This window comes from Cygnus atratus, chromosome 7 (genome assembly GCF_013377495.2).
Source record: "Cygnus atratus isolate AKBS03 ecotype Queensland, Australia chromosome 7, CAtr_DNAZoo_HiC_assembly, whole genome shotgun sequence".
Lineage (NCBI taxonomy): Eukaryota > Metazoa > Chordata > Aves > Anseriformes > Anatidae > Cygnus > Cygnus atratus.
Genome location: NC_066368.1, coordinates 13477884 through 13504580, shown reverse-complemented (window position 1 = coordinate 13504580; position 26697 = coordinate 13477884). Strand labels below are relative to the sequence as shown.

The following is a 26697-nucleotide window of genomic DNA, read 5'->3' as shown; positions in this document are numbered from 1 at the left end:
CCGAGCTACAATGCAGCACGCATGCTTCTGTCCAAAAGAACATGACATTTTTAACATACATTTTGTAATAAGTTCATTCGCTTATCACATGGATAAGGTATTTATCCATAGTGTATATTCTTCATACACTCATACATGTGAGATAACATGCCCAGAAGCATTCCCCTTCAAGAGTTTTATTAGTTATTTTTCTTATCTTTTCTTGGCCAATAGATGGTTAGAAATTTCTGTATCTGCTAACACCTCGTGTTCAGGTAAAATGCGCTGCCCGTATTTTTTTCTGAGTCTGTTTTTAATACTTTGGTGATGCAATGCCAAATCAGAGGCATACACGCTAAAACGTAGGGATAAACAACACAGCAGTGACAATCCCACTTTTTCCAGGATACTGTCCAAGAGCTCGTACAGCAGAAAACAAACCCATGGCTATAATCAGTCCCAAGGCACCGATCTACCCTCTCCTCACACATTCTGCTTCAGGAATCCTTGCCAGCACGACCCACAGACGTACACGCCCGTGGGCACAGCGAACGGAGACAGAAATGATCACGCCTAAGGTTTGGTACCTAAAGGCTTTGCGTCCAGCCCGAGGCAGTGATGCCCAGACCTCCTGGTGCCTTTGCCAAGCTCTCAGCCGTTCCTCGCCCCCTGCTGCGAAGCTGCTCCAGCCCAGGTGGCTTGGGGGGGGTCTCAGCAAGGGGGGAGTGAATGAACTGTGTTTGCCGTGAGCTTGTTTCACTCTACCTGCTCTGTGTACGCTCACCACTGTGCTATGCAGGAGCTCTCCCCAGAGGTGATGAATCGGTCTATTGCACCCACCCTGAGCCTTGCCTGGCTGAGGGGCCCTTCCTGCATCTCCTCCAAGGGACTCGGGGCACCCAGGGATGTGTAGAGCACTCGGAGGCCCAGCTGGCAGCACAGGAGAGTGAACAACGTCAAACGCTCCCCGAGCTCCAGCTCAGGGCGTCACAAACACGCTGAAGCACGTGGCAAACTACCAAGGCGTTCCAGGGCTGCTAGGAGGCAAGGTAACAAAGAACTTCCAGAACTAAAGATGCCAACTCAGGAGAAGAAAAAAATCCAGTAGGTGGCGGTTCTGAAACCCAGGGGAGCTATTCATGCGAGCCGCATACCGAAATCTCGACTCACGCTCTGCTTAGGAAGAACAATACAGAGAAATGGGTGGAGGACTCCCCAGTATGTATTTTAATGTTTCCGATAACCCAGAGCCACCAGGTCCCAGATGCACAGAAGTCAGGGTGATCACAGAGTCAGGGAGAGCCAACAAACCAAGCTCTGGACAACAGGATAAACTGCTCCTTTAGCTCCTGCCAGTACAGCGTAAAAAAAGGAAAAAAAAAAAAAGTCTTGTGACAAAGCAATTTGCAAAATTTGGTGGAGAGCTTTTGGAGAGCTAAGGACAACGTAAAGGTGGTTTTTAAAAGTTTAACAGGAACAAGAAAAATCCTACCAGTGGAGCAGAAGCATTATAGACCAGGGATGAGGAATATTATAGAAGGGACAGAATTCTTCACGAGATATTTCTAGTTTGCATTTAATAAAAAGGATGATAATGCCAGGCAGGCATTAAACCCCTAATGAGACAAAGTGCTTCCCATTCATTTTGCAAACAAAGGGAACATTAAACAATACACAACAGACATGAACATTTTTAACGAGCCAGTCTGATAAAATCTCCCCAGGAACCCTAAAATAATTAACTGAATGTATTTCAGGCTACGTCAGCTTTACCTGATGCCAAACCTTGGAAATGGGAAATGCAGTGAAAATGGCAATGCTGGATTCAATTAGCGAAGAATTAGAAGACAAAAACAAATCGATCTCGGTCAAAGTACCGATAACACTACGCATCTAGTTCACATCTACAAATTTTGGGGAATTACGGGTACCTGCACATAGCAAGGGTCCCAAAACAGTAGACTTCTGATGCGCTCCAAGCTGCAGGGATGGCACGGATGCCGAATGATGCTCCGGTCTGCCTCTGATCCGCAGCCCCACGTGCCAGCCCTAGCTGGGAGCTCACACACACAGCTCCTTCGTCTCCCCCCAGCTCCAGGATGACAGTTCAAACCCCTCTGTGTTACTGCCAGCACTGCTGCTTAGCAGCCAGTGGCAAATTGTTTCCAAAAGGTGTTTTCAATTAGTGATGCTTTTGGAAAATTAGTATGTCCTTGACTTGAAATGTCTGGCAATGCTGGAAAGCCCTCGGTTTCCAAATATAAGTAGCGATGTTTGTAAATGATCTAAGCCAGAAAATTCCCCTTTTTTTCCTCTTTGAGCCTAAAGGTAAGTTCTTCATTCAAAGAACTTCCACTTCTGGGTGGCCACCTCTCTGACGTGGTGACTTCAGGTTCGTGATGGCAAGAAAGGACAAAATATTCTCTTATTTATATGTAATATGTAATATTAATTATTTCCAAAAGAAACATCAAAGTGTACCCTCAGCTCCTGATAATTATCCTTGAGGTTGGCTTTAAGCAGGATAAGGCCAGGACAGGATATTAAAGAGGTAGAGACCTGCTGTTAAGGACCTGTTAACGATACCTACAGATGCATGTACTGAATTCACAGCAGGTCCCACCTGTGGTTCGTACGAAGATCTATTATATCACATCAGACTCATACCACAGTCCTTGCTCGGAGGATTGTGCTGGTCCTTCCACCCCCAGCTTGCCCTTTCAGACGCTGGCTCTGGCAGGGGTATCTGCTTCCCTTGGGCCCCACCACAGCGCTGGCCTCAGCAAAGCTGCGTTTCCAAGAGGGAGCTTTTAGTCAAATTGGTAAAGTATTTCCAGGCATACACTTATCTGAGGATAGTCTGACTGAGAGATGACAGTATCTCATGGGTTATTTCTGGATGGGTAAGGTACAAGAAGGCAGAATGCTACTCGGGTGGCTTATTATAGGGTTTGATTTAATTTCAGGCTGAATTTTATGTGTGTGATGAAGCCAGATGTTAAAGAAATGGCTATGTAACAAAGACATAAAATATGTTTAACAAAACTCTGCTTATGGGTGTTTTTATCATTTCTACTGACAATCATATCCACAGAGTGGCTGTACGATGCCTAGAGCTGTAGCAATAATCCTGGACCTGAAAATGCATTAGATGCCCTAAAAAAAACACAGAACAGATAAACGGGGAGTTTTTTAGGGTGATCCTCCATTTCTATCCAAGGAGTTCTGTTCAGGTAGAAACTCCAAGGAGCACTAGTTATTTAAAATATTAAATACGACTTAATTATCATCAATTTCATGGATGGTTAAAAAGGAGTTCGGAAAAACACTCTGAAATCCGCGGTGCAACTCTGCAAGGAGCAAACCTCAAATCTGACCCTCTCTGAGTACCAAGAGACCATCTCTTCTCCTCAGTCATCTGTAATTGAGTTTACTGCCTTAAAATAGAAACCACAAATTCTCCAGTAAGCTAATGAGAATATTTTCCAGCTTCCACAGAGCTCGTGCTTCTCAATATCTCCCGCAGAACTGCCATTTTAGTTAAGTCACTTCCAAAATGCTGCCTGTTACACAAGCAGTTTGTCAGGGGTAGTGCTCATACCCCATTTCTCTAAGCCCAACGTGGCCAGTACCATCCCACCGCTAGAAAAAAGAAGGCAGACCATCCTTAAGGAATGTGAGACTCGATCCAGAAGAGCAAGAGCCATGCCACAGAGAATAATCAGCAAACATGAGCTCTCACAGAAATGCTGTGACTGCAGGTCAAATCTGATCCTTGCGTGTACAAGGCTACCAAGCAGGACTCTATGTGCCTGTCTGCCGCTGCTCCGAATGCTGCTGGAGAACTCTCTTCAGTCACCTGTCCCCATTCAAGAGCGATAGTGACTATACTGAGGAAGGAATAAAGCCATGAGAGAGAGTCAGCCTGGAGTGGAAGCTTGCCAGTTTGCAGAGAGCTGCTCTGCAGGTGATCTGAAATAGCCTGGAAGCATTTGCACACAGGAAGGGCTCTTCAGTCCAGCGATGACAGGACATGAGCCTGTGACTGGAAATTAAATAAATCCACACAAAGTATTAACAGGGAGGATAATTAATTACAAAACAAAATTTTGAGTTTTTTTTTTCCATCACTGTTGGGCTCTAAATGAAGGGGAGAGGATGTTCAAATCAGTCTTTTTTCACAGAGGCAAGAATTAATGCCAAAAAGAAAGTCACAGTAGGTCAGTCAAGCAGAGTATTGTGCCTCGGGTGACTCTTCCTCACCTTACAAATGACGTTATCAGTGAATAACAGGCTGAAGCACAAGCAGTCTTGGAGAGAAGAATGGAAGAAACTCACCTCCTTTAGGAAAGGTTTTCTGCAGGAAAAGAGCACAGCAGCCTGCAGCAACCTCTGCTGCAGGATTCCCCAACTGTTGTCCAATTGACCACCTGCCAAAAGCAAGCATGGACCTGGCTAGTAACATAATGTTCTCACTGCTTCTTGTTTCCAGCTGTTAAATTCCAGTAAGAAACCCATAAGATACTTCAAATACTTTGCTCACCCTGTTTTTCCCGTAAACAATTGCTCTACTTACACAAGGTCTTAAAAGATTAAGAAGTAGGGGTGAATTTGATCTCTCTGCTGTGATACAGTCCACCCTAAAGAAAATATTTAAGAATTCACATGTATTTGCTTTAGCTGAAAACCAGGGGGTAAACTTTGATGCAAATGCTCACTAGAATTGGAATTTGATGTTTGATATCTGCAGATACTAATGCCATTGGTACGAAGATGAGGCACAACAGTGCTGGCTGAGCTTCAGGTTAACACAAACGGCACAAAAGGCAGAAATGTCAGCATGGAAATGAACACACCGAATTCTGCAAATCAGAAAGGAAAGCCAGCATAAACTTTCCTATTCCACCCCTGCTGCTTTGCTTCAGAACAAACTAAAACCTCTTTATGCGTTAATCTTTGTATTTGTTAGCAATGCTTTTTTTTAGCAAGCATTACCTCTAAGTAACACCCTCGGTGTTCAGACCTGCGTGAGGACCTGCTACCAGCTCACGACGGCTGCGCACCTCTGTGCGAGTTTGTAACTCGCAGAGTGAACAAGATGAAACGTGTCATCCCCGGAGAGCAAACTGGAAAGCCATCCCTCTGCATACTGATTTCCAACCAAGGAACTGCTGCCACTCTAACCTGCTATTAGGGATTATACAACAGTAGCTCCTTTGGCAGCGGATCCACGGTATTTCAAAACAATGACGCCTTTCATTGGATTCCGCTGTGCTACAGGACGCAAATGCAGACTTAACGGGCCCTTCCAGAAGCGTGGTGGTAACCGACAAAGTATTTGAGATGCGCAACTCCGAGCTGGCACGCAGTCATCCAGGAAGCATGCAAGTAGGTCAGCTTGGATAACGCAAACAGCCCAAAGCCCTCTTTATCTTCTAAACACGGAAGGTAGGGAGGACAACATTTTATTGGCTTTCCTTACTGTCAGTGCTTACCGGTAAAAAAAAAAATAAAATAAAATTATTTTCTCTGAAGATCGCGGTCCCTGAAAGTTAAAGGGAAGTTAAAGGAAAAATAAGGATGATTTTTTAAAAGACACTTGAAACCTATTCGATGGTGGATGGGACCTCTCTACATGCTTGCAGGCTGCGCAAAGAGATGTGACAGCAGAATCTGCAGCTGAGCCATCTCCGCAGGCTGGAGAGGCGAGTTCCCACCTCCCCTGGCTGAAAGCTGTCCCTGCTCAGCCCAGGTGCAGCCAGCTGGCCAGTCCGCACCAGTCCCACGGGCATCTGGATGCAGCGCTAGCCGAGGGACGTGCTGCTGAGTAAAGCTGCCAGCATACTTTAACGAGGGAACACCGACTCCTCCTTCCTAAGAAAGTTGCTGAAAATAAACACTGAGATCAACAGCTGAAGATGATCTGGTGATTCTGAGAGCTGCTCGGTCAAAACCAGTGAGAACTCTTTTTTTTTTTTTTTTTTTCCCCTGCTAGGAGTTTTCTTTTGCAGCATCATCCCCTGCCTCCCCACTTTCTTTAAGGAAAAGCTTACCAAATATTCATGTATTAACTTGGTCTCTCTTCTTTTTGAGATCTTACCTATCAATAAAGGGCAGAACAATCACATCATTGACAAATGAGCCTGTTTTTCCAAAAGAAGGGTGAGTGGAGGACTATGGAACGGAACTGGACAAAGGAGAGAAAGCCTTAATACCCAGCATGGCCAAAGACTTCATATACAACACTGAGACAGTTTTCAACTTGTTCGTTGTTCACAAAACACAAACAATGCAAAATAATGACACTCCTTGGCTACAAAGGGCACTGTGAAGATAAATACAGAAATAATTTAGTAAAGAAGGTCTTGATTCTCAGTTCTCCTAGCATATCATGCTCTAGAGGCATACCAGCCTATGACAGATTCCATGGGGTTCCTACTTTTGCCCTTAAATAATGGTTACCCACCTCTCTTCCACAAAGCCTTCCCTGAGGCTGGTCTAGCCTTCCAGGTAGGAAAGGCAAGAACCTTGTGCTCCCAGGCTCAGCTCACCCACGTCACTCCTGGGCTGGCCCTAACACTCCTGAAATGCTCACCCAGGCCAGAAGGACAACGCTCACCTTCCCTATGTTGCTCCCAGTTAGCAGCCACCCTTCACCCTCTGTCTCCCCACACCAGCGGCTGGACACGCGCTCACCGCTCACCGCGCGGATCAGAGAGGAGCTCACCCAAAACCTTTCCTGCCCTCTGCTCTCGGCGAGCAGTCCCACGCAGCAGCCCTCTGCCTACGAGAAGAAAGCCCCGCAGACAGACGTGCCGACCGAGCGGGCACGGGGATGAAACCCAGGGAACGTGGAGCCTGTGGGTGTTTCAAAGCGCTCGGAGCAGCGCGAACTTCCCTTCTGCATACAGACAGCGCAACTCGTTCCTTTCCTGACCTGTTTTTTTAATCAGAGGCAAACACAGTAATTATAGTCTGCCTGATTACAAATGAAATTACAAACCTGTCCTTAGGGCACAATAGTGTCCCCACCTACATCTTATCAGCCCCCAGATCTCATTTAATCTTGACAGCTGTGTAGTACTGAGGCACCGTTGCAGGAAACTCTTCGAGTAAATTAATTTGATGAACACCTTCTCTGCAGTACCCCACGCTCTTCCAAAAGACGGCTTATTCCTCCAGCATTTCTTATGCAGCCTACGTGACTCAATTCATCAGTAAAAGAACTGAATAAACTAAGAACATCGACCTCTGATGCCTTGGAGCTTTTGCTGACTCTGGCTTCCCTTTGATAACCTAACTGTCTTGGCTTTATCAACTGATACCAAAGGCCTACATTATACCGTTTCCAACAGTATCAACCTCTTTTCTTCAGAAACTTTTTGCAACCCTATCCAAGCACAACACAAAGCACGAAGCTCGTTTGGGGAAAACCGTCAGCTTTCCACGGACCCTTCGGTTCACTGTTTTTTAATATTTTAAATCAATCCTGCTGACACAGGAGGTTGTGCCCTGGCAGGAGCTGAGGAGGGCACACAAGATGTTCTCCCTGTACTTGTCCCAACACGGACTGTGCTCGGGGAGGGCACAGATGAAGTGACAGATCCACTGCTGCAGCCGTGACCTGGAAGAAGCCTTCCAGCCTGAAGGGTGAGAGAGCATTAAAAAAGAACTAAGGCAGCACTGTCAGCAGGTCCCCATTATCCCAAAATCAGAACCGAGAGTTCCCGACATCAAACCTTGCCTTTGGCCATGGCTTCTCTCTTCGGGGAACCTGAAGTGTCTCATTAGTGTAGAGTTGAAGACTCACTCAACAGCACAGCCGTGTGCTCCTGCTGCAGATGAGCAAACAGCCAGAATCCCCTGCACCCTGAGACACCTTTAAAGAAGTCAGTCCCAGGCAGGGCAGCGTGACAGCCCCCACTCGCTGAGAACAGCAGCACATTACCTGACCTACTGTAGATGCTAAAAACAAGCCGACCACATGCTTAGCCAGCACCGAGCCTCCAGTGTGGCCACAGAAATGCGTCCTCCTAACTGCTTTCCTAACAGCGCTTGGAAAAACCTCAGCCCGGCCCTGAGCACCACAACACTGGTATTTTGCCCTAACCTTGCCAATATTTGTTCTTGACCCCACCAGAACACATCGATTTATGAGGACTGAAAGTGCTTTTTATTACTGTCTTTGTTAATATCTACCCGCTACATGGCTGTGAAGAAAAACGAGTGGTAGATGAGTAAAACTTTGTTGGTTTTTCATCATCCTTTCCCTCCTGATTGCTCAAGCCTAGCAAGCAGATTTTTTTGGCCTTGGCTTGTAAAACTGCCAAGTACAATTCTGCAAGAGAAGTTACAATACATGTAAAAGAAGAGTTAAGAACCTACCTAATGTATTATTCAAGGTGAAAGAAAAATAGGAATGGTTAGATCATGTGCTTTTAATAAACTCTTAGAAAGGCCACAGTGTTACTTCCCTGCATCAGAACGAACAGAAATCCCCAAATTGTTGAAAGCTACATACGGATATTTCATGTCAGATCACAGCAAGGAAAGCTCTTGCCGATTTGTATACAATTTGCTCAAAAATATCACACACATCTGCTCATGATTCCAGCACTAGCAATTTTTTAACGTCCTCACGCTCTGTAAAACCATTCCATTTCAACACTACTCTGCGGAGGATATTAAGAAACACACCAGAACACGTGAGCCACTCGTTCTGCCCAGCATGCCTGCAGTCACCAAGTGATTAATGGTACAGGTAAGTTAAATTCACATTATTGACTAAAAAGGACTTAGCAGAAGATCTTCTGGTACGCCAGTCACTGCTCGGGTAGAGAGGGCATTTTGAAGAATAGAGCAGAGGGATTTTATGTCTACTTACTCGAACCACTTACAGATTTTGTTAGCAAATGCTCATTCTTATCATTTTTCCCCAGAATTCAGATCACTGGTGCACCAACTGACTGATGCTTGTAATGTAATGTGGCAAGCGAAATCTGACTCCTGCCTCAGTTTCCAGACAGCAAAAGGAACGGGTGATTTACCAGCCTGGCTTGCTTCTATGTTAAATTCCTCCTTCCGGCTTCACTCAGCTGCTTGGATTACAACGCCGGCAAAGCTACCAGAACTGAACTGGAGGAGCAGTCTCCGGGGTCAGCCTCGAGCTAACAGGTGCTCAGAGCACCTGAAATTCACGTTCACCTCATCAGATTTCTTCACGGACTGAACTCATCCTGATCTAAAAGCACATACAGAGAATGAAGAAAAAAGTGGAAATGAACAAGAAATGGAAAAGAAGCAATTATGCAGCTGCTATGGGTATCTGTTCCTAAGGGGTCTCAGTGAACACTGCATGGGATGTCAGAAAGGACAGGATTTATCCAGAACGCTCAGGACCACCTCTTGCAGCCATTTCCTGTGACTTCTATAGGCACATATGTCTTTGCACAGAATTGAGCTGAATTGCTCTGCAATATCCAAAACGGTGAACTGGAAAATTCAGAAAGCAACATTTGAAGTACCTTTGCCAATGCATACAGATCTTCCACTGGAGAAAAAAAACAGGATAAAAACCATCTCAGAGGGAGGTGGAAAAAAGAAAGGAAACCAACATCTAAAAAGATTATTATTATTTTTTAATTGCAACTGGTTTCACTTACCAACTTCCAAAATTACCTGCAGTTTAGTTTACTGGCACTTACCCTTTGATGTTATTAGTGGTAATCACTGCGTTATGTTTACAAAGCACTGGCATACATCTCACTCAGTGCTTCTTTGGGTTTCTTGAGGGCAGAACATTCACATGCTCTTCCCTGACCCCATGTTCCTAATTATTTCTGTGCATGCCTACGTACAACTCATCACCAACTGAACTGACCCAAACACCAGCTGAATCCAGATGGTCTAGAGATTTTGGTATGCTTTGTACTAAACCATCCGTCTTCTCTCCTTCGAATTTACCTGCTGTTCTAGGTTATTTTAGAAGCCGATTAGAAAGTTTCTCTTGTCAAATTCCACGGCCGTATGTGCTATGTTTGATGCAAAAGCCAAGAGGCACCCGGTCCAAGCAGTAACACACGAGCTGATTGCCACCCACAGCTCCCGTTCTCCGAAGGCTCTAAGGAACACCCGTTTGAGCAGCAGACCCCCTCCCTCCCAAATCCAACACACGCAGCTGGGATGCAGCCGGGGCTACCGCAGCAGCGCCGGCAGCAGCTGCTGCCTGGAGAAAGGCAGCAGCTCACCCCAAAAAAGGGGCAACCCGCCCTGAAGGTGCCTCAACAGCCGCCCTCCGCAACTGCAGAGCTGGACCACCCGGGCTGGAAAGTATTTTTTGGAAGTGTACCTTCACGGAGGGTTCGGCGAGGATTTGCTTCCTGAAACTGCAGCAATAATGCATCTCAAGTGTTTCATGTGTTATGCCAATGATAACACGGAGAAGTACAAGGCCTGGGACAAAGCCAGTTAATCCAAAGGGCTGTTCTTAAGTAAACAGTGGAAAACCATTCTACTTGGGAGCCTCCCGCAGAAACCCGTACAGGAAGCCTCTGTTTTCTCCTTTCCGCGGAACCACTTGTGCCAAGTAAGGTTTAATGATAATCTGGTAGTAAGCATATATGCAAAATAGTACGCCTTTGTTTGAAAAGAGCTGGAACACAGCTGGGAGCGGTGAATATTCTCTAACTTAATTAAGCTAAGTTTGGACTGCGTAATGACTTCAAGGAACCTTTGTTTTTAAATAAATCAGAAGTGGTAGGACGAACCAGAATGGGAATTTTGGACACCAAAACAGTTTTCTTATTTACAGTTTGGGTACAAAACAAGCAGTGCTAGGGCACGTTGTCCCCACGCATCTGTTTCTACTAACTCACTTCACACCTTGGTGCCACCTTCAAATCCCAGAAGAATCACATCTGCTTGGGCCTCCCCTTCTCCTTCCATCTACCTACAGAAGCTGTGCCCACACCTCCTTTATTTTCCAAAAAGAAACCAACAGATCGCTCGTGTACCAACACCACTGCAACTCCTGCTCTCCACATTTAATGCACTCACGCCTTTGCAGAATTTAAAGCAGTTTTAGCCGGTGAGAGGCACAAGGTAAGAACCAGCTTGCTCCCTTTGCTTACATGTTAACAGAAGGCAGCCTACAGATAAGCACAGCGGGGTTTCCAACCTCCCCAGCTCGGTCAGAACTCTCCCTCTGATGAAACTACCAAAAGAGGGCTGGCGGTGCCGGTAAATCCGGCAGCAGGTATTCGTGCCCGGAGGATGATAAGCTAAGGTCAGCAGCAAGCAACAAGCTCAGCCTCCACCGCTGTGTAGCAGACTTGAAAAAAAGTGACAGGCCTGCGAGGGCTGGCACGCAGCCACTCACTGCTCCTCCACGTGGGGACCCAGGCGGCCAGGAAGTCGGGGCAAACGTGCTCCTGACCTTACAGCAAGGTGCACCCGCTGCCGTTACACAGCGAGGGAGCGGGCAGATGCAGCAGTCAGCAGCAGACACAGACTGCTGTGGGTTTTCAGGCTGAATCATTCAGGCTCCCTTCTCGATCTCACGCTGTCATATAAAAAAAATTATTTTCCCTACCGTAGCTTTGCACAGCCAGCTCTCCCAAGCACCTTTTTAGCCCTGCAAACACGTGAATGAGACTTAATAACTACCCTTACGCAGCCAGGTTTGGATTACCAATTGCTTACAGTGGCTACCTTAAATACCTACGCAATATTTTCCAGATGTTGCTTAACATCTATTTACTGTACATTAAGTTCTATTTATTGTGCACACTGGATTGTCTCTGCAGTTGTGTTAAGAAAGCAGAGTCATGTTATACATGCTGCCTATGCAGAGTACACAGTCCAAGGTTTTAGGAACCATTCCAGTTAACGAGTCATGATTAAAAAGCAAAATACAGATGACTGCTACATGCATCATAGTCATGACACATAATAATAACTTCTTTAGTAGCATAAACCAGACGTTTTACAGCAAGAAATATTTATATGAATGTGCACTTTGCAAATACTCAAACAATAAGATATCCTTAAGCACAGAATAGCCAACATTTAGAGACTGAGACCACGGCCATATCAAGCATCATTTTCAAATGATGTTTGTGCTGCTGACGCAATAAATAAAATTTATAAAATAGATGCCATACAGAGAGTAAGTGAAGAATTCCCATGCACTGACTTAGTAACATGTCTCATCCCGAACGCATCCCGAAGAGCAAGACAAGGCTTCCACTCCCGGGCACACTCCGTTCGGTTTTCTGTCCTATTATTCTCACCGCTAAAAAAGCCACAGCTGGTTTATATCAGGACAGCCAGCGTTCGTGAGCCACCCCGAGGCAAGGGCACGGCGCAGAGCAGGCGCTGTGAACTCATCCCAAGGTACATCACCCAGGCTGTCCTCTGCTGACGTACAGCGCTGTCCTCAGCTTCCCTTGGGGCAGAGCCGAAGTGCCTGGCCCTCTTCATGGGTTTGTGCTGGACAGCATACGAGCGGTTCTTATCCCGAGGTGATTAGTTACGGAGGTGTGCTTTCAAACGAGCGAAGACAAGGCATGGCCCTGCCAAACAGCAAGCCAGTTCCTATGACAACTTTCCACTGCAGCCTGGCTGGAGCCCATTAATGCACCTTCCCCAGGCCAAGCAGCTTCTGCGTGGCAATGCTGCCGTGGGTCCTATGGGCTCTGTAGGACTGAGCCCATCCCTGGCGAGCGACTGGTTGCACTGTTCTGGATCACCCGGATCCCACAGCGCTCCCCCATTTCAAATTTATACAACAGAAGGGGCTCTCGGTGCCCACAGAGCACGGGGGACTCAAACGCTGCGGATCGGCTCCATTTGCCCCAGGGAACCGCGGCCAGCCCTGGGCCATCGCCAGATAACAGCTCCCTACAAACTAACAACCCACGTGTCATTTTTTAAGTGAAGCAATTTATTAAGCTGACCCGCAAATAACAGGTATGAGGTGAGCATATAAACCTATCTGCTTTTTCAATGAACATCAGCAAAACCCCATATTTTAATAGCTTGTTTCCCTTTTACTTTATATGCAAAAATAACATACCTGTAGTTTTCTGAAGGAAATACAACATTCCTTTCTGTGTTTCCCTGAAGAGTACAATACCATGGTGCTTACCAGTAAACACCAAACTAAGGTTTCTGTTTTTTCATAAACATTCCCCTTGAAGTTAAATACGAAAAGCCTGGGATAAATCATGTTTTTAAGAAGGTTTTATAAACTTTCATTTCACAGCTATATCAGGAATCAAACATGACAAAGAGTAACAAATGAAGGTATTTTTGTTGTTAAAAATTGCCTATAAACTGGAAATTTGCCTGCGAAAATTTCAGCTTGCATCTGATTTTTGCTAGTGTATATCCTAGAAACAGTGTATATAACGCTAACGCTACCAAAGCAAACATACTAGCGGGCTCTAAATTTCAAACCTCAGCTGAAAACATTTCTCCTATTCTTACAATTTTTCTCCCATTTATCTCTGCAATTGTACTTCATTCAATGGAGCGTTTTAAATGTAATTCGGTGGTGCATTTTGCAATACAATTTGGTTGAATGAAGCTATACAGAGTAAAGGTTGTATTGTACTATATAATGAAACGACGTCCATGCTTGAACAAACTCCAACTGCTGTTAATCAAACCAGCAAGTTCCTGAATGATCTTTTGGAGTCAGGACTAATGGCAATAGATTATTTTAAATAGCAGTTCGACTCTAAAATATGTTTAGGTTGACAAGGGCTGTGACAGACTTCCGCAGCGAAGCGGATGAGTAAAGCTTGCAAGTAAATCGTTACGGTTTTTCCTCATTGCTGGAACCACAAACTCAGCTCGCGAACCGGAGATCAAAATGCAGTTTTGAGTTTTGATTCTGGTTTTCAGTAAAGCCGTGCAGCACCTGCAAAGACCCGCAACCCTTCCTATTTTCAATCCATTCACTGATCATTACATATTTCCTTGTTCTCAAAGCAAAGAGGTGTACGGATCAACACCATGTTTCGGCTGGTGACAAGATGTTATACTAAACCGACACAGGTAAGAAGGAGACGTTTTTATGCAGTCACTTAGAAAGCATATTGCGATCTTTGAGGTTCAAACGGTAAATCTTCCAGAACTATAAATAAATAAATAAATAATGAAACTTCTTTAAAAAGTAAGTAATAATCGTGCCTTGGGAGGAACGTCCCCAAGACCACGTCTGAGAGAATCCTCAGCATCCAGCCTGGCAGCCTTCTGAAAACTAGTGCTGGAGTAAACTTGCGGATTTCATCATCTCGCTGGTTCCAGGAATTTTTAAAAACAGCCTGTGCTACAAGAAACTACACTGCCCTGCGAAGTCACGCAGTCTGTCAGAAACCCGTGTTGGATTGTTTCCGTCATGTATTTTGCAACAGTATTTTTGGCACAAAAGGGATTTTTTTTTTTTAAAAAAAGGCATAAGCAAATGAGAGGAAAGTGTTGCTTTATTTTTTTTTAACTGTTATTTGGTGCCTGGCTTCTAGCTCGAGCCGGATACAGACAGACTAAGAGCACCCGAAACACCACAGCGGTGACAGGGAAGGGAACTTGGGAGCGGGGGGCGCCCTGCTGGGGAGGGGACCGGGAGGCAGCAGCAGGGGCTGCCGGGGTCCTCCCCGCCCCGCCTGACGGGGAAAGGCCGGGGGCGAGCACCGGGAGCTCCACACGCCCCCCGCTCCCCCCCTCGCCTCACGCCGGGCCGCGGCCATAGCCCCCCGCCCCGGCTGAGGGGAGCGCCCCGCTCCCTCCCCCCCCCCAATCCCCATTCCCCAACGGTCCCCTCCAACGGTCGCCGCCACGCGCCCGGCGCGCGCACGCGCAACGCCCGCCCGCGCCCGCGCGCGCGCGCGCACTGCCCCCGCGCGCCCGGGCCGCTCTCACCTCCTTGCCGCGCTCGGAAGAAGTGCCCCGCACGACTGCCGCAGCGCCCCGGCGGCGGCACTGCGCAGGCGCGGCCCGCGCCCCGCCCCTCCTCCTCCTCCTCCTCCTCTCCCCCCTCCCTCCCCCTGGCCGGCGCCAGGGAGCGGGGAGAATGTGCGAGGCCGGCGGCTGGCCGCAAGGGAGCGGCGGCAAAGTGCCGAGCCGCGGAACGGGCGCACGGGGGCTCCCCTTGTACCCCCCCCCCCCGCCCCCCCTCAGGCCTGGCGTTGTCCCCGCAGAAAGCCGTGGGGCTGCGACCCGGCCCTGCAACCGCGGCTGTCCGCGTTTCCCTTCAGCTGGCTGAAGGAACCCGAGCTTTCATTAAAATAAAGCAATTAAGGGCTAATTGTGGCTGAGTGTGGTTGCAGGGCGGGCTGGGGCGAGCTGAGGGGGCGTGTGGGAGATGTGGGGGCTGACACCATGAGCCCCCATTTTCGCAGAATCACAGACTCACATTAAGGTTGGAAGAGACCTCCAAGATCATCTGGTCCAACCGTCCCCCTACCACCAATGTCACCCACTAAAGCACGGCCCGAAATAGAGAATCGTTAAGGCTGGAAAAGACCTCCAAGAAAGGAGGAAAAGGAAATGAAAGGAAGGACAGCCCTCCTTTCCAGCTGTTCTCCTTCAGCCCCAGCAGGGTCCTGGCCACCTTGGTGCCACCAAAATGGCACCGGGGTGTCCCCACAGGGTCACAGGGTTCAGGGCCCTGTTGGCTCCCAAACCCCATGCTCATGTCGCTCTCCCCTCCCACCATTCAGCTCCTGCACACCTCTCTCCTCCAGCACGGCTTTTCCAGCCCTGCTCCCCTTGTCCCCCCTTAGGATGCTTCCCCTTGGTCTGCCCTCTGCTCCGCTCAGGGCCACAGCAGCACCGAGCCACCGTCATGCCACGCAACCGTGCTGTGGGGCTGGATGCAGGCCTTGTGGCCCTCACGGCCCCCAGACTCCATCACCCTGTTCAAGAGGGGCTGGAGGGGATGCTCCTGACAGCACAGGCCTGGAACATTCACCATTAATTTTGGCTAAATCAAAAAGTTCAGTTGTCACACGGCCACAGCAGCGGGGGTGTCACACGGGTGGGAAGCTCTGCCTGTGGGCACCGCACACGCCAAGCCACAGCCTTGCACCTCCGTGTGCCCTGGGTTTGTCTTGGGGTGCCTCATCTGGGCACCAAAGTGAGTGGCTTTACCTGGAGATGTGTCCTCCTCAATTTGGGAGCTCATTTCCACACATCCTTGTGGCTGTGCCATCCTGCAGTGTGTAGGGCTGTGTGTCTTTCCAACACATACCCGCAGAGGACATGCTGAAGCCAGCAAGGATGATAAAAAGCATTAAATTATTTCCCTATGAAGGGAAATTAAATAGATTAAAATCTTTCAGCCTAGGAAAGAGACCAAGGAGGATAAGGCAGAGATCTGCAAAATCATAGATGGGGTGGGGAAGGTGGCAGGAACAAACTTTCGCAGCAGTGTCACTGTCTCAAAACAAGGGGCATTAAATGAAATCAGTTGGCAGCAACTTTGAAGTGCAAAGATGATGTTTTTTCACAAGGCATATTATCCAACTGCAGATTACAAAGCATGGTGGCATCCAGGACATGACCTTATGCTGATTAGATAAGGGATGGCAAACACAGGGACGTGACCACTGCTTGGGGAGCTCCAAAGCCACAGAGGGCCAGAATTGGAGAAGCTGAACCAAGGAAGCTTCTGTGCTGGTTCTCTGCTCTTTCCCTAAAAATCTCCTACTGCCCCAGACAAACTCCTGAGTTGCTCCTGAATCAGAAGGAGACAGTACAGCTATTTTTACATCTGTATTAGTGGTTTTATGTCTGCATGATTCAGCAAATAAATCCTTGTTTCTCTCTCCCAAAGGGGGCCAGACCTGCCCGTGCTGGCAGGTCTGGCAGCAGACTCCTGACAAACGCTTTGGATCTGCTGTTTTCCCTCAGTTTCCCTCAGTTCAGCAGCTGGGAAGCATTTCCCTCCCAGGCCACTGCTGCTGTGAAGCCAGGTGGTAAAACACGTACACAGAGCATGAGTTTAATGGACTGTGCTGTAGACTGGACAGAAGATGTGTATCCCATTTGCTGCGTGTGCACAGCTGAAAGGACAGCTCTTGCCTTTTAATCACAAACCCAGGCTAAATGCAGCTCCTGAGATAAACTGTTGAATGAGCCCCATCAGCAGGTGGGTGCTGTGCAAAGTCACAAAGTTTTAAGGTATCCTCCTGCTGTCTACAGCTTGCCATAGGTTTGCACTTGCACTTGCTGGAGTCCAAAGTGCATACACACCCCTTTTGCCAAAGGATTGGATTCTCAAGGCTTTTCTCTGTGCATTAGGCAACACAATGTGATGTACAGAACCACACAAAACATTGCAATGATGCCCCTCTCCCCTCCTCTTTCTTTTGTCAAGTTTTGGGGATTGGGTCTGTGTCATTTAAGGACATCCTCCCAGTCTGCCAGGACACAGCTCCTTCTCGAAGCCGTGGCCATGCTGCTGCTCTCCCCTCGTTGAGGATATGCAGCTCCCAGGTTTGTTTGCCAAGTCAGCCCCTGAGACCTGTGCCAGGTGCTAAAGGAGCTCACAAGGGGGTTGTGTTTGGGAGCCAACCACCTAGGATGGGTTTAGGTTCAATTGACAGCTCATGCCGAGGTGGATCCCAAAGTCTCGGCCACCCTTTTACTCTGAAAGAAGCAGTGCTCCAACGGGCTGCAGCTGCACCCCTGTTCTGCACACGAGTAGCAGTTACTATCATTTATTTACTCAAATTCCTTTGAGTCAATAAATTCAGCTACACAGTCAGCACTCCTGAGCCAGCAGTCACGCTGGCAGCTGGCTCAGGTCCCACCTGTTTCAAGAAGTCTGGCTCCTTCCAGCTCCAGAAAACCTCATCCATTCAGAGGCAAAGGGTTCCAGCCCCATGGTCTTTACTCTGTGTGTCAGCTGTCCCTGCAGAAACCCTTGCATATGTATCATATATATATATTTTTTTCCTGCAGGACAGTGTGACAATCCTACCAATCCTACGTCTGCTTTTAGATCACATCCATATGTCAGCACAAGTGGGAAGGCCTCTCTGCTTTTGCAGACAAGACAGAACCAAAGCAACCTTCATCATCAATAGTAATCACCGTAGGAAAGTCATCAAAATGATGCCACATAACTAAGCAGAGCTGGTGACTTCCCAGTTCCTCGATCAGTTACTGCTGATAGCAGAAACCTCCTGTAGGATATAGTAATGCAAAGCAACAGGTGTTGAGGAAGTGGTTAAACAGACTTCGTGTGTGAGAATTATGTGAGAGACCTGAAAAGAAACAACCCAGAGTGCAGGGAGGATTTCTGCAGCAGCAGTGCGAGCCTGGCAGCCTGGGCCAGGCTGATGCTGAGGGACCAGGTGGGCTGCAGACCCATGGCGTGAACACTTGGATCACAGAATCACAAGGGGGCAGAATCACAGGCTGGGCTGGAAGGGACCTTAAAGAACACCTAGATCCAACCCACTGCCACAGGCAGGGCCTCCTTCCACTAGAACAAGTTGCTCAAAGCCTCATCCAGCCTCAAACTCTTCCAGGGATGGGGTAGGGCAGGGATGATCCATGCAGTCACTGACCTAAAATGGGCTTGCTGATGCTTCTTAATCCTCCTACGCCCTATAGGACAGATGTCCAGGAGTAAGGAGGGATTTATACACGTGTGTGTGTGTGTGTGTGCAGCAGGAGATCTGGTGGCACATTTCATCGTGTTCCTCACATATAGATCACAGTTATTTTAAGCTGTTTTCCCCTCTCATGGCCATGTTTTGTGATGTTGCTCCCAGCGACCAGCCACTTCCCTTGATCTCTTGGCAGCTCCTGTCACGGGGCCCTTCCAGGCATGTCCCTATCCTTGCACCCCGCTGCGCTCCAACTGCCCACAGCCCCATCCCACCAAGACCCCAAGCTGCTGGGGGGACCCCAGTCCCCACTGGTGGAGAGGAGCTGGGACCAGCTCCTGGGGCACCTTCACCAGGCACAGCACGGTGTGGGTTCCCTTGAGCATTGGCAGGGATGAGCGCTTTGTCCATGTGTGTGTGTGTGTGCAGCAGCTCTGCGTGTGTGCGGTGTCCCGGCGTGTGTGCCTGCCTCTTTTTCTACCTGCGTGCCCGCCTGATCCTGTCTCTCCACCTGCCCGTCTCTGCCTGCTTCCCTCTGCGTTTCTGCCTCTCCTCACATGCGCATCTGTGCGCACCTCTCCACACATCTGCTCATCTTTTTTTTCTGGCTTGTGTACGTGTTTGTGTGTGAACAGGCCTGTCCCTTTGGCGTGTCCACCTGCCTCTTTGTGTGTGACTTTGTCCCTCCATCCCTCCCTCTATCCCTCCCTCTCTCCCTCCATCCTCTTCTCCATCCCTCCTTTTCTTCATCGTTTTCCCCATCCTTTTCTCCGTTCCTCCATCCCTCCCTGTATCCTTCCTGCCATCCTTTTCTCCATCCCTCCCCCCATCCTTTTCTCCATCCCTCCATCCCTCCCTGTAGCCCTTCCCCCATCCCTCCATCCTTCCATCCCTCCCCCCATCCTTTTCTCCATCCCTCCATCCCTCCCTGTAGCCCTTCCTCCCTCCATCCTTTTCTCCATCTCTCCCTGTATCGCTTCCCCCATCCCTCCATCCCTTGATCCCTCCCGCCATCCTTTTCTCCATCCTTTTCTCCATCCTTCCCTCCATCCTTTTCCTTATCCCTCCTTCCACCCTTTTCTCCATCCTTCCTTCCTTTTCTCCCTCCCTCCATCCTCTTCTCCATCCTTTTCTGCATCCCTCCACCCCTCCCTCTATCCCTCCCCATCCCTCCATCCTTTTCTTCATCCTTTTCCCCATTCTTTCTCCATCCCTCCATTCCTCCCTGTATCCCTCCCTCCACCCTTTTCTCCATCCCTACCTGTATCCCTCCCCCATCCCTCCATCCTTCCCTCCATCCTTTTCTCCGTCTCTCCACCCCTCCCTCTATCCCTCCCCGTCCCTCCATCCTTTTCTTCATCCTTTTCCCCATCCTTTTCCCCATCCCTCCATCCTTTTCTCTATCCCTCCATCTGTCCCTCCATCCTTTCCTCCATCCTTCCATCCCTCCCTCCATCCTTTTCCCCATCCCTCCCTCCCTCCCCCCCTCCCTCCCCCGCTCCCTCCTGTTCTCCCTCCCCCCCGCCCTCCTTTGCCCCTCCCTCTCTCCCTCCCTCCCCCTCTCCCTCCCTCCCCCTCTCCCCTCGTCTCTCCCCTCCCGCCGCCGCCCCGTTCAGCACGGCCGGCCGCGGACAGCTCCCTCCGCTCCCCGCCATGAGCTCGGGCAGCGCCGAGCCGCCGGCTCTGGCCTCCTCCTCCCGCCGCCTCCTCCTCCCCCAGACCCCGCTCCCGATGCCGGTCCCGGTCCCGGCCCCGCCTCGCCCCAGCGAGAAGGAGCAGCTGCGGGACCTCAACGAGCGCTTCGCCGGCTACATCGAGCGGGTGCGGGCTCTGGAGGAGCGCAACCGGGCGCTGGCCGCCGAGCTGGCGGAGCTGCGCCGGCGACCCCCGGAGCCCCGGCGGCTGGGGCAGGCGCTGGGCGGGGAGCTGCGGGCCCTGCGAGCCCGCCTGGAGGAGGCTCACGGCGAACGGGCTCAGGCGGCGCTGGAGCGGGCCCGGCTGGCCGAGGAGACGCAGCGCTTGCGGGCTCGCTGCGAGGAGGAAGCCCGGGGCCGTGCCGAGGCGGAGCAGGCGCTGCGAGCCCGGCAGCGGGCGGCCGAGGGGGCTGCCCGGGCCCGCTCCGACCTGGAGCGGAGAGCCGAGGCGCTGCGGGAGGAGCTGGAGGCGCTGCGGAGGGCTCACGGCGAGCAGCTGGAGCAGCTCGGGGCCGAGCTCCGGGCCGCCGCTCCTCACCCCTCGGCTCCCGGCCCGGCCGCCCGGCCCGAGCTGGCGGCGGCTCTGCGGGAGCTGCGAGCCCAGTACGAGGCGCTGCCGGCCCGCAACCTGCAGGCGGCCGAGGACTGGTACCGGGCCCGCTGCGCCGGGCTCCACGAGAGGGCGGCTCGCAGCCAGGAGGCCGTCCGGGCCAGCCGCAGGGAGGTGGGCGAGTGCCGGAGGCAGCTGCAAGCCCGCGCCGTGGAGATGGAGAGCCTGCGGGGAGCCCACGAGTCCCTCGAGAGGCAGCTGCAGGAGCTGGAGGAGCGCCACAGCGCCGAGGCCGCCGGGCTGCAGGTGAGACGGGTGCCGCCCTCCTCCCCCGGCAGCATCCTGCAGCCTTCATCCCCCCCCCCGCCCCGGCAGCTGCACCAGCTCGCTGCATCCACCCCTTGTTCACCACCCCAGGGAGCAGGGAGAGCCTTGGGAGGGGGACAGGCAGGGCTGGGACACCCCTGCACGACCCCTTCCCCGCAGGTCTCACCCTAGCACAGCTTGGGGCATGGCCCCTTTCCCGCCCCATCCCTAAAATCAGCCCTGGAGTTGCCCACGCGTTGCCCAGCGCCGTGGGTAATTCCTCGAAGCCGTCTGCTCAGGCTTGGCCCCTCGCCTTGTGGCCTGGCCCTTGGCACCAGCGCTGCAGAAATTGGAGCTCTGCAAACACGAAGGCTGAATTTGCAGCCAGATCCCAGCATCTCTTATGCCTTTGGAAAGATGTGTGGCAGACACCAAGCCCTCCATCTCTCTTACTCCATTAGCACAATACTACCACATTTTCTTGCTACAGGGAGAACATCCATGATTTAAAATAAAATAAACACCAAGAGTGCCCTACTACATGGCTACTAAGCGATCTTTTCTAAATCAAGCCATTTCCTTCTAAATAATGAAACAACTGCCTTACGTCATACCTGAAGGCTGCTGCTGTTTCACAGCCAAGTAATGCCTTGTCATGGAGGCCAGATTTTGCCAGGCTGTCTAGGAAGCTAGGGCTGTAGATCCAAGCCGCTTGCAATCTTGATGAGTAGTTGGGATCCTCAATAAATATTGTGGAAGTAGGCAATGTTTCATGTAGTGGATGACAGGATTACACATAATCTTCTTAAATAGCCTTGATGCCGTGTGAAAAGAGGGATTCCAGGAACGAATCAATTGGAAAAAAAAATAATGCAGCTGGATTAAACAGCACCATAATTCAGATTGATGTAGCTACAGAACATCAGCTTCCCACTACGTGACCCTCAGGATCTGCTGTGTGTGGTAATACTTGGGAGTCTGCTGAACAATGTGCCTGAATAGGAGCTAAATAATTCCCCTGAAACTGATGGAGAAGGATGGAAGTCTATCTTAAAAGTGAAAATTCCTGTTGTATGAGCCTTTAAAATTTTTCTATCAACTGTTTAAGCAGGGACGTATCTCCTTATTGTATTCTTAGGCTATCCTAAGAGGATACGACGGAGGTGAAGCAGGACACCAAGGAGGGGACAAGCAGGGATGAGGACAGGGACAGGGTGGGGATGGTGTGGCAGGACGATGCTCGGTCGCTGCAGTGGCGGAGCAGGAGGCGAGGGAAAGGGAGTGGGGGCCGGGGAGCTGATGTTCACAGTGGCCACTGCAGGGCTTTGCAGGCAGGGCTGCACGGCACTCGCTACAAACTGCTTACTCATTGCCCACGCCCCGGCGGCTGTGACAGGGAACTATTTGGTCTGGGAAGATCCCCCGTGGGAGTGGGTTTTACTGCTTTCAGGCCAGCAGCCTGAGGCTTAGATATTTGAGTGCATTTGGGGTAAAAAAAAAATAAAAATAAAATAAAAAACAGGGGCTGAGGCCCTTGGGCACCGCCCCAGCCCAGTGTCCCAGCCCTGGTCACCAACTGCAGCCCTTCCCCAGGCCACCCGCTGCACCCCCAGCAACCTGTCTGGTCCCATGAACCCCAACACCTGCTTTGATGGTGTCTAAACCCAAAACATCCCATCCCTCTGCAGTGCCTGCCTTGTCCCTGCCAGACTGGGCTCCCCCACTGACCTCCCATCTCACAGACCCTGCAGTACACAGGAAAATACAGAAAACCATCAATGTTTAAAGCCCCCTCAACTGCTCACACTCACAAGCTCCACCTGGTGCTCTGCCTGCTTTTCCATCCCTGTTAGTGTGAGATTTTGTGATCATAAGCACCTGGTTGGGATGTGCAGAGCGGAAAACCCATAGGAAAAAAAAAAAGCACAACAAAACTCAGCCCCAAGCACCCTTGCCTTTGCCTCCCTGCAGGACACTATCGGGCAGCTGGAGGACGACCTGCGCAACACCAAAACTGAGATGGCCCGGCACCTGAGGGAGTACCAAGACCTGCTGAACGTCAAGATGGCCCTGGATATCGAGATAGCTGCCTACAGGTAGGGCTGCCCTGGCCCCGCTCCTCCAAGCCACTGCCCCGCCAGGCAGTAGTGTTTAATGGGGACCATTACATGTCTCCACTGCAAAGTCCAGCTCAGTGCAGAAGGCCGAGTCCCTGTGTGCTTCAGAGTTTTATTTTCCTGGGGTTTCTGAAGGGAGAGGAGGGAGCTGGTCGCACGAGTGCTCCAAAAATGATTGGCAGAAGCATATTATTTTGGACCAGCTCCATGGTGCTCAGCTCTGTACTGCACCCAAGGGACAAATACTGGGAGAAGGGGCCTTTTCCTGCCCCTCCCTGGTACTGCAGAAATACAGAGGAGGAGCATGGCTGATGGGTAGCTCACAGCATGGTCAGAGCCAGTTTCCACCACAGGCTTGGGTGACGGTGGGAAATGCTCAGGTTTGTCATACCCTCAGGTGGGGCTGATGCTTTATGCCCAAGCCTCAGGTCCAGCCAAGCCTGGCACGTGTTGAAATCAGACCTGTATCTGTTTCCATCCAAACCAGTTGCATCCCAGTACCATGAAGGTGTCTCTCATGAGGTGTCCCCAGCCTAACCCCTTCCCTTCTGTTGTGATTGCAGGAAGCTGCTGGAGGGAGAGGAGACCCTCTTCAGCACAGGAGGCGTGGGCCTTTCAGCACTAAACCCTTTCCCCAACGCCACTTACTCTTTCCAGCCCCAAGGCTTTCGTTCCTCCACTCCATCCTTCAAGAAAGAGGAGCAAGGCGAGGTTGTTAAAGTGACCTCCAAGATATCATCTGGTCGGGCTGGAATGCTTGACAGGACCACATCTGCTGCCAAGAAAGCAGAGAGATTAAACCTGCATGGAGGAATCGTTGCAAATGCAAAAATGTAATGGTGGGGACCCTGTCCCTTTTGTATTTGAGGGGGAGCAGTCTCCACTTGGCCTTTTAATTTCCCCTGGGGAACCAGGCTGCACCAAAGACCTGCGCCCCACAGTGATGGGGCTCGGCAGCCCCCTATGCTCCTGGAAAGGTGAAGGCCGAGCTTGACACATTGCTCCCTCTCAAATCAGGTGCGGCCGTGCTCTACAGGTCGCTGGGTGCATGCTGGTGGGTTTTGTGCACGGGGACTTATGGTGGGGGGCAAGGGGATCCCGCTGCCCGAGCTGCAATTTGGGGAGGGGGTGGCAAGGGCAATGAAACTCAACTACAACTAGGGTTAAGGCTACAGACCTTCACTTACTATCCAAATCCATATATAGCTAAAGTGTTTCCTCTTCCTTAAGCTGTAGCTGTACACTTTTAATCCCAGAAGCACAGAAATAGCCATAAACACACCTCGCTTCTGGTCTAGGAGCCACTTAACATTTTAAACAATAAGGAACATTTTTTGTGTGTGTGTGTCCTGATGACTGTCTGTTTCTCAGTAGTGTTAGTCCAGCCACATGCGCAGGGTTTGTTGGTCAGGAGCCAGCACATCGGGCACAGCACCAGTGCTGCTGAGCCCCTGGTGCCAGCCCCCGAAAAGCCCCACGAGAGGCGGGGAGAGCTGGGCACCACGGCGGCTCTGGTGAGGCAGCGCCCGCCCCACCGCTCACTCTGCCAAACATCACATCCACGCCTCCGCTCCAGCCTTCCAACGTGTGCCAAATCTGATGTAGGATTTACAACTGTAGGTTTCCTTCAATGCCTTAAAATTGCCAGCGATCGCTTTTGCAAGAGCCGGAGACTGCGCGTGCTGTGTGTCGGTGCCCTGGTGAGGTTGCCATCACGAGACCTTACTGTCCTCTCGGTGGTGCCAGAATAGTTCCTGGAACCAGCAAATCATTTGCTCACACTCTTTCCTCTTCTATTGTAAGGCACAAGTTAATAATTAAAAAGAAAGAAATAGTTACGTGAACCAAACCGAGCTCTTCTTTCTTTTTTCCTGCGGCTCCACGCTGTGTCCTGCACCCTCCCTTCACCTGCGTCCTGTCCATGATGATTCCCATGGACTGGGTCAGCCTGGCTTTCACAAGGGCCTGGAGACAAGAATGAACTTTTTGGCAGGGAAAAAACCCCAGAGAGCTGGGGACAGCTGCCACACTGCTCCTGGGGGTGCAGGCAGGGCTGGCCCTGCTGGGGGCAGTGGGGCACGTTTAGGCCTCACCCCCAAGGTGCCCATGGTGGTGCCCCTGCCTTGTGGGAGGGATCATGGCTGCCCAGTCAGGGAGCAAGGCCTCCCGCGGCCAGGATTGCTCTCATTTGCCCACAAAATGAACTGCAAGGCTGTGAGGGGCATCCCAAGATGGCTGCCGTACCTCCTCCACATGATCAGGGGTTAAAACTGGGCTGTGTTGGCACCGCCCAGTGAAGGTGAAGTAATCTACACCTGGGGGCACCTCCCTCCCAAGTAAATCCAGCAGGCAGCAATGGCTGTGGAGCTGGCTTATCCTCAGAACATGCCCATGCTCTGCCTGAGGCGTGCCTTTAGTGCAGGAGTCCCTGCGTGCCCCAGGAGCAGCCAGGTGGCGTGAGGTGACACTGGTGGCACGTCCCCGTGAGAGCAGCGATGGGGCCATCAGCAGAGCCCTGCAGCTGGCAGCACAGGAGGGCGCACATCCCCTGTGCTGGTGGCCTGCCCCAGCACGATGTCCTACGGCCTTCCTCTCCCTGCCACCTCACCACAGCCTGCCCCAGGGTCATGGTGTGACAGTCACCAGCCTCCCTGCCCTGTCTGCGGCCCACTGCAGTGTGGCCGCTCCCCGTCACTGAGGCAAACCTGCAGAGTTTCTCCCAGAGCAGGCATTTGGGGAAGATAAGGCAGATGGGACTGTGCAGCTGACGTAATACATTGCGAACCTCAGATACCCTCCAGCACTGCTTTGTTTCTGTCCCTTGAGTATAAACAGCCTGACGTGTCCTTTATTCCCAGCGCAAGCCTTGGTCACGCTTCCTGCCTGCTCAGCTGGTTGGATGCTCCTAACGAAGCTGGGATTTTACTTCAGCAGTAACGATCTGGAGGGGCTGCATTCACACAGGAGAACAAAGGAGCTGGCAGAGGATGTGTTTTTTTGGTACAAGATGCAGCTCTTTGTCAGGGACCTCTCCAGAGATTTCCTGCATTTCCATAGCTCTGGGAAGGCCGCGGGGTTTGGTGCTGCACCAGGCTGGACAGGGCAGTGTGTCCTCTGTTGTGGCCTCGTCTTTCTTACCGGGTTAAACGCCGAGGCTGTCAGAGGAAAGGAGCGAGTCACGCTTGAGCTGCTTAAAGATTTATACCTCTGCAGAGCTGCGACCTCCCAGCTAAAAGGCAGCTGCAGACACTGCACCACCAACCCCGGAAGAAGCAGAGAGCGGCCATTCCTCCATCACACTGCCTTGCCTTCAGCTTTACGGTGGGGAGAAAGCCAGCCCCCATGCAGGGGTGTGAGCTCCCACCATTTTTTTCCTGCATGGAAAAAAATGCAGGAAAAATGCATGGAAAAAAAATCCAGCTGGCCCA

The 26697-nt window shown here is 50.8% G+C and overlaps 2 protein-coding genes across 3 annotated transcripts in view; one reads left to right on the top strand and one right to left on the bottom strand.

The window, feature by feature from the left end:
- The window catches only part of NT5C2 (5'-nucleotidase, cytosolic II), a 58691-nt gene extending 43671 nt beyond the window's left edge, over window positions 1-15020 (bottom strand). The window contains exons 1-2 of one of the 2 annotated variants that reach the window (XM_050711798.1): window positions 14905-14962; window positions 4318-4409 (exon numbers count right to left, since the gene is read on the bottom strand). The gene's annotated coding sequence lies outside the window, so the exon portion shown is untranslated. Of the gene's footprint in view, window positions 1-4317; window positions 4410-14904 lie in introns of both variants that reach the window. The other variant, XM_035547581.2, reaches the window with a different exon arrangement.
- A 5260-nt stretch (window positions 15021-20280) lies between these two features.
- Window positions 20281-25118, top strand: INA (internexin neuronal intermediate filament protein alpha). The gene is made up of 3 exons (XM_035547548.2): window positions 20281-21152; window positions 23124-23248; window positions 23833-25118. The coding sequence occupies exons 1-3, from the start codon at window positions 20334-20336 to the stop codon at window positions 24104-24106; spliced, it is 1218 nt and encodes a 405-aa protein (XP_035403441.2). The 5' UTR covers window positions 20281-20333; the 3' UTR covers window positions 24107-25118.
- Window positions 25119-26697: the final 1579 nt, after the last annotated feature.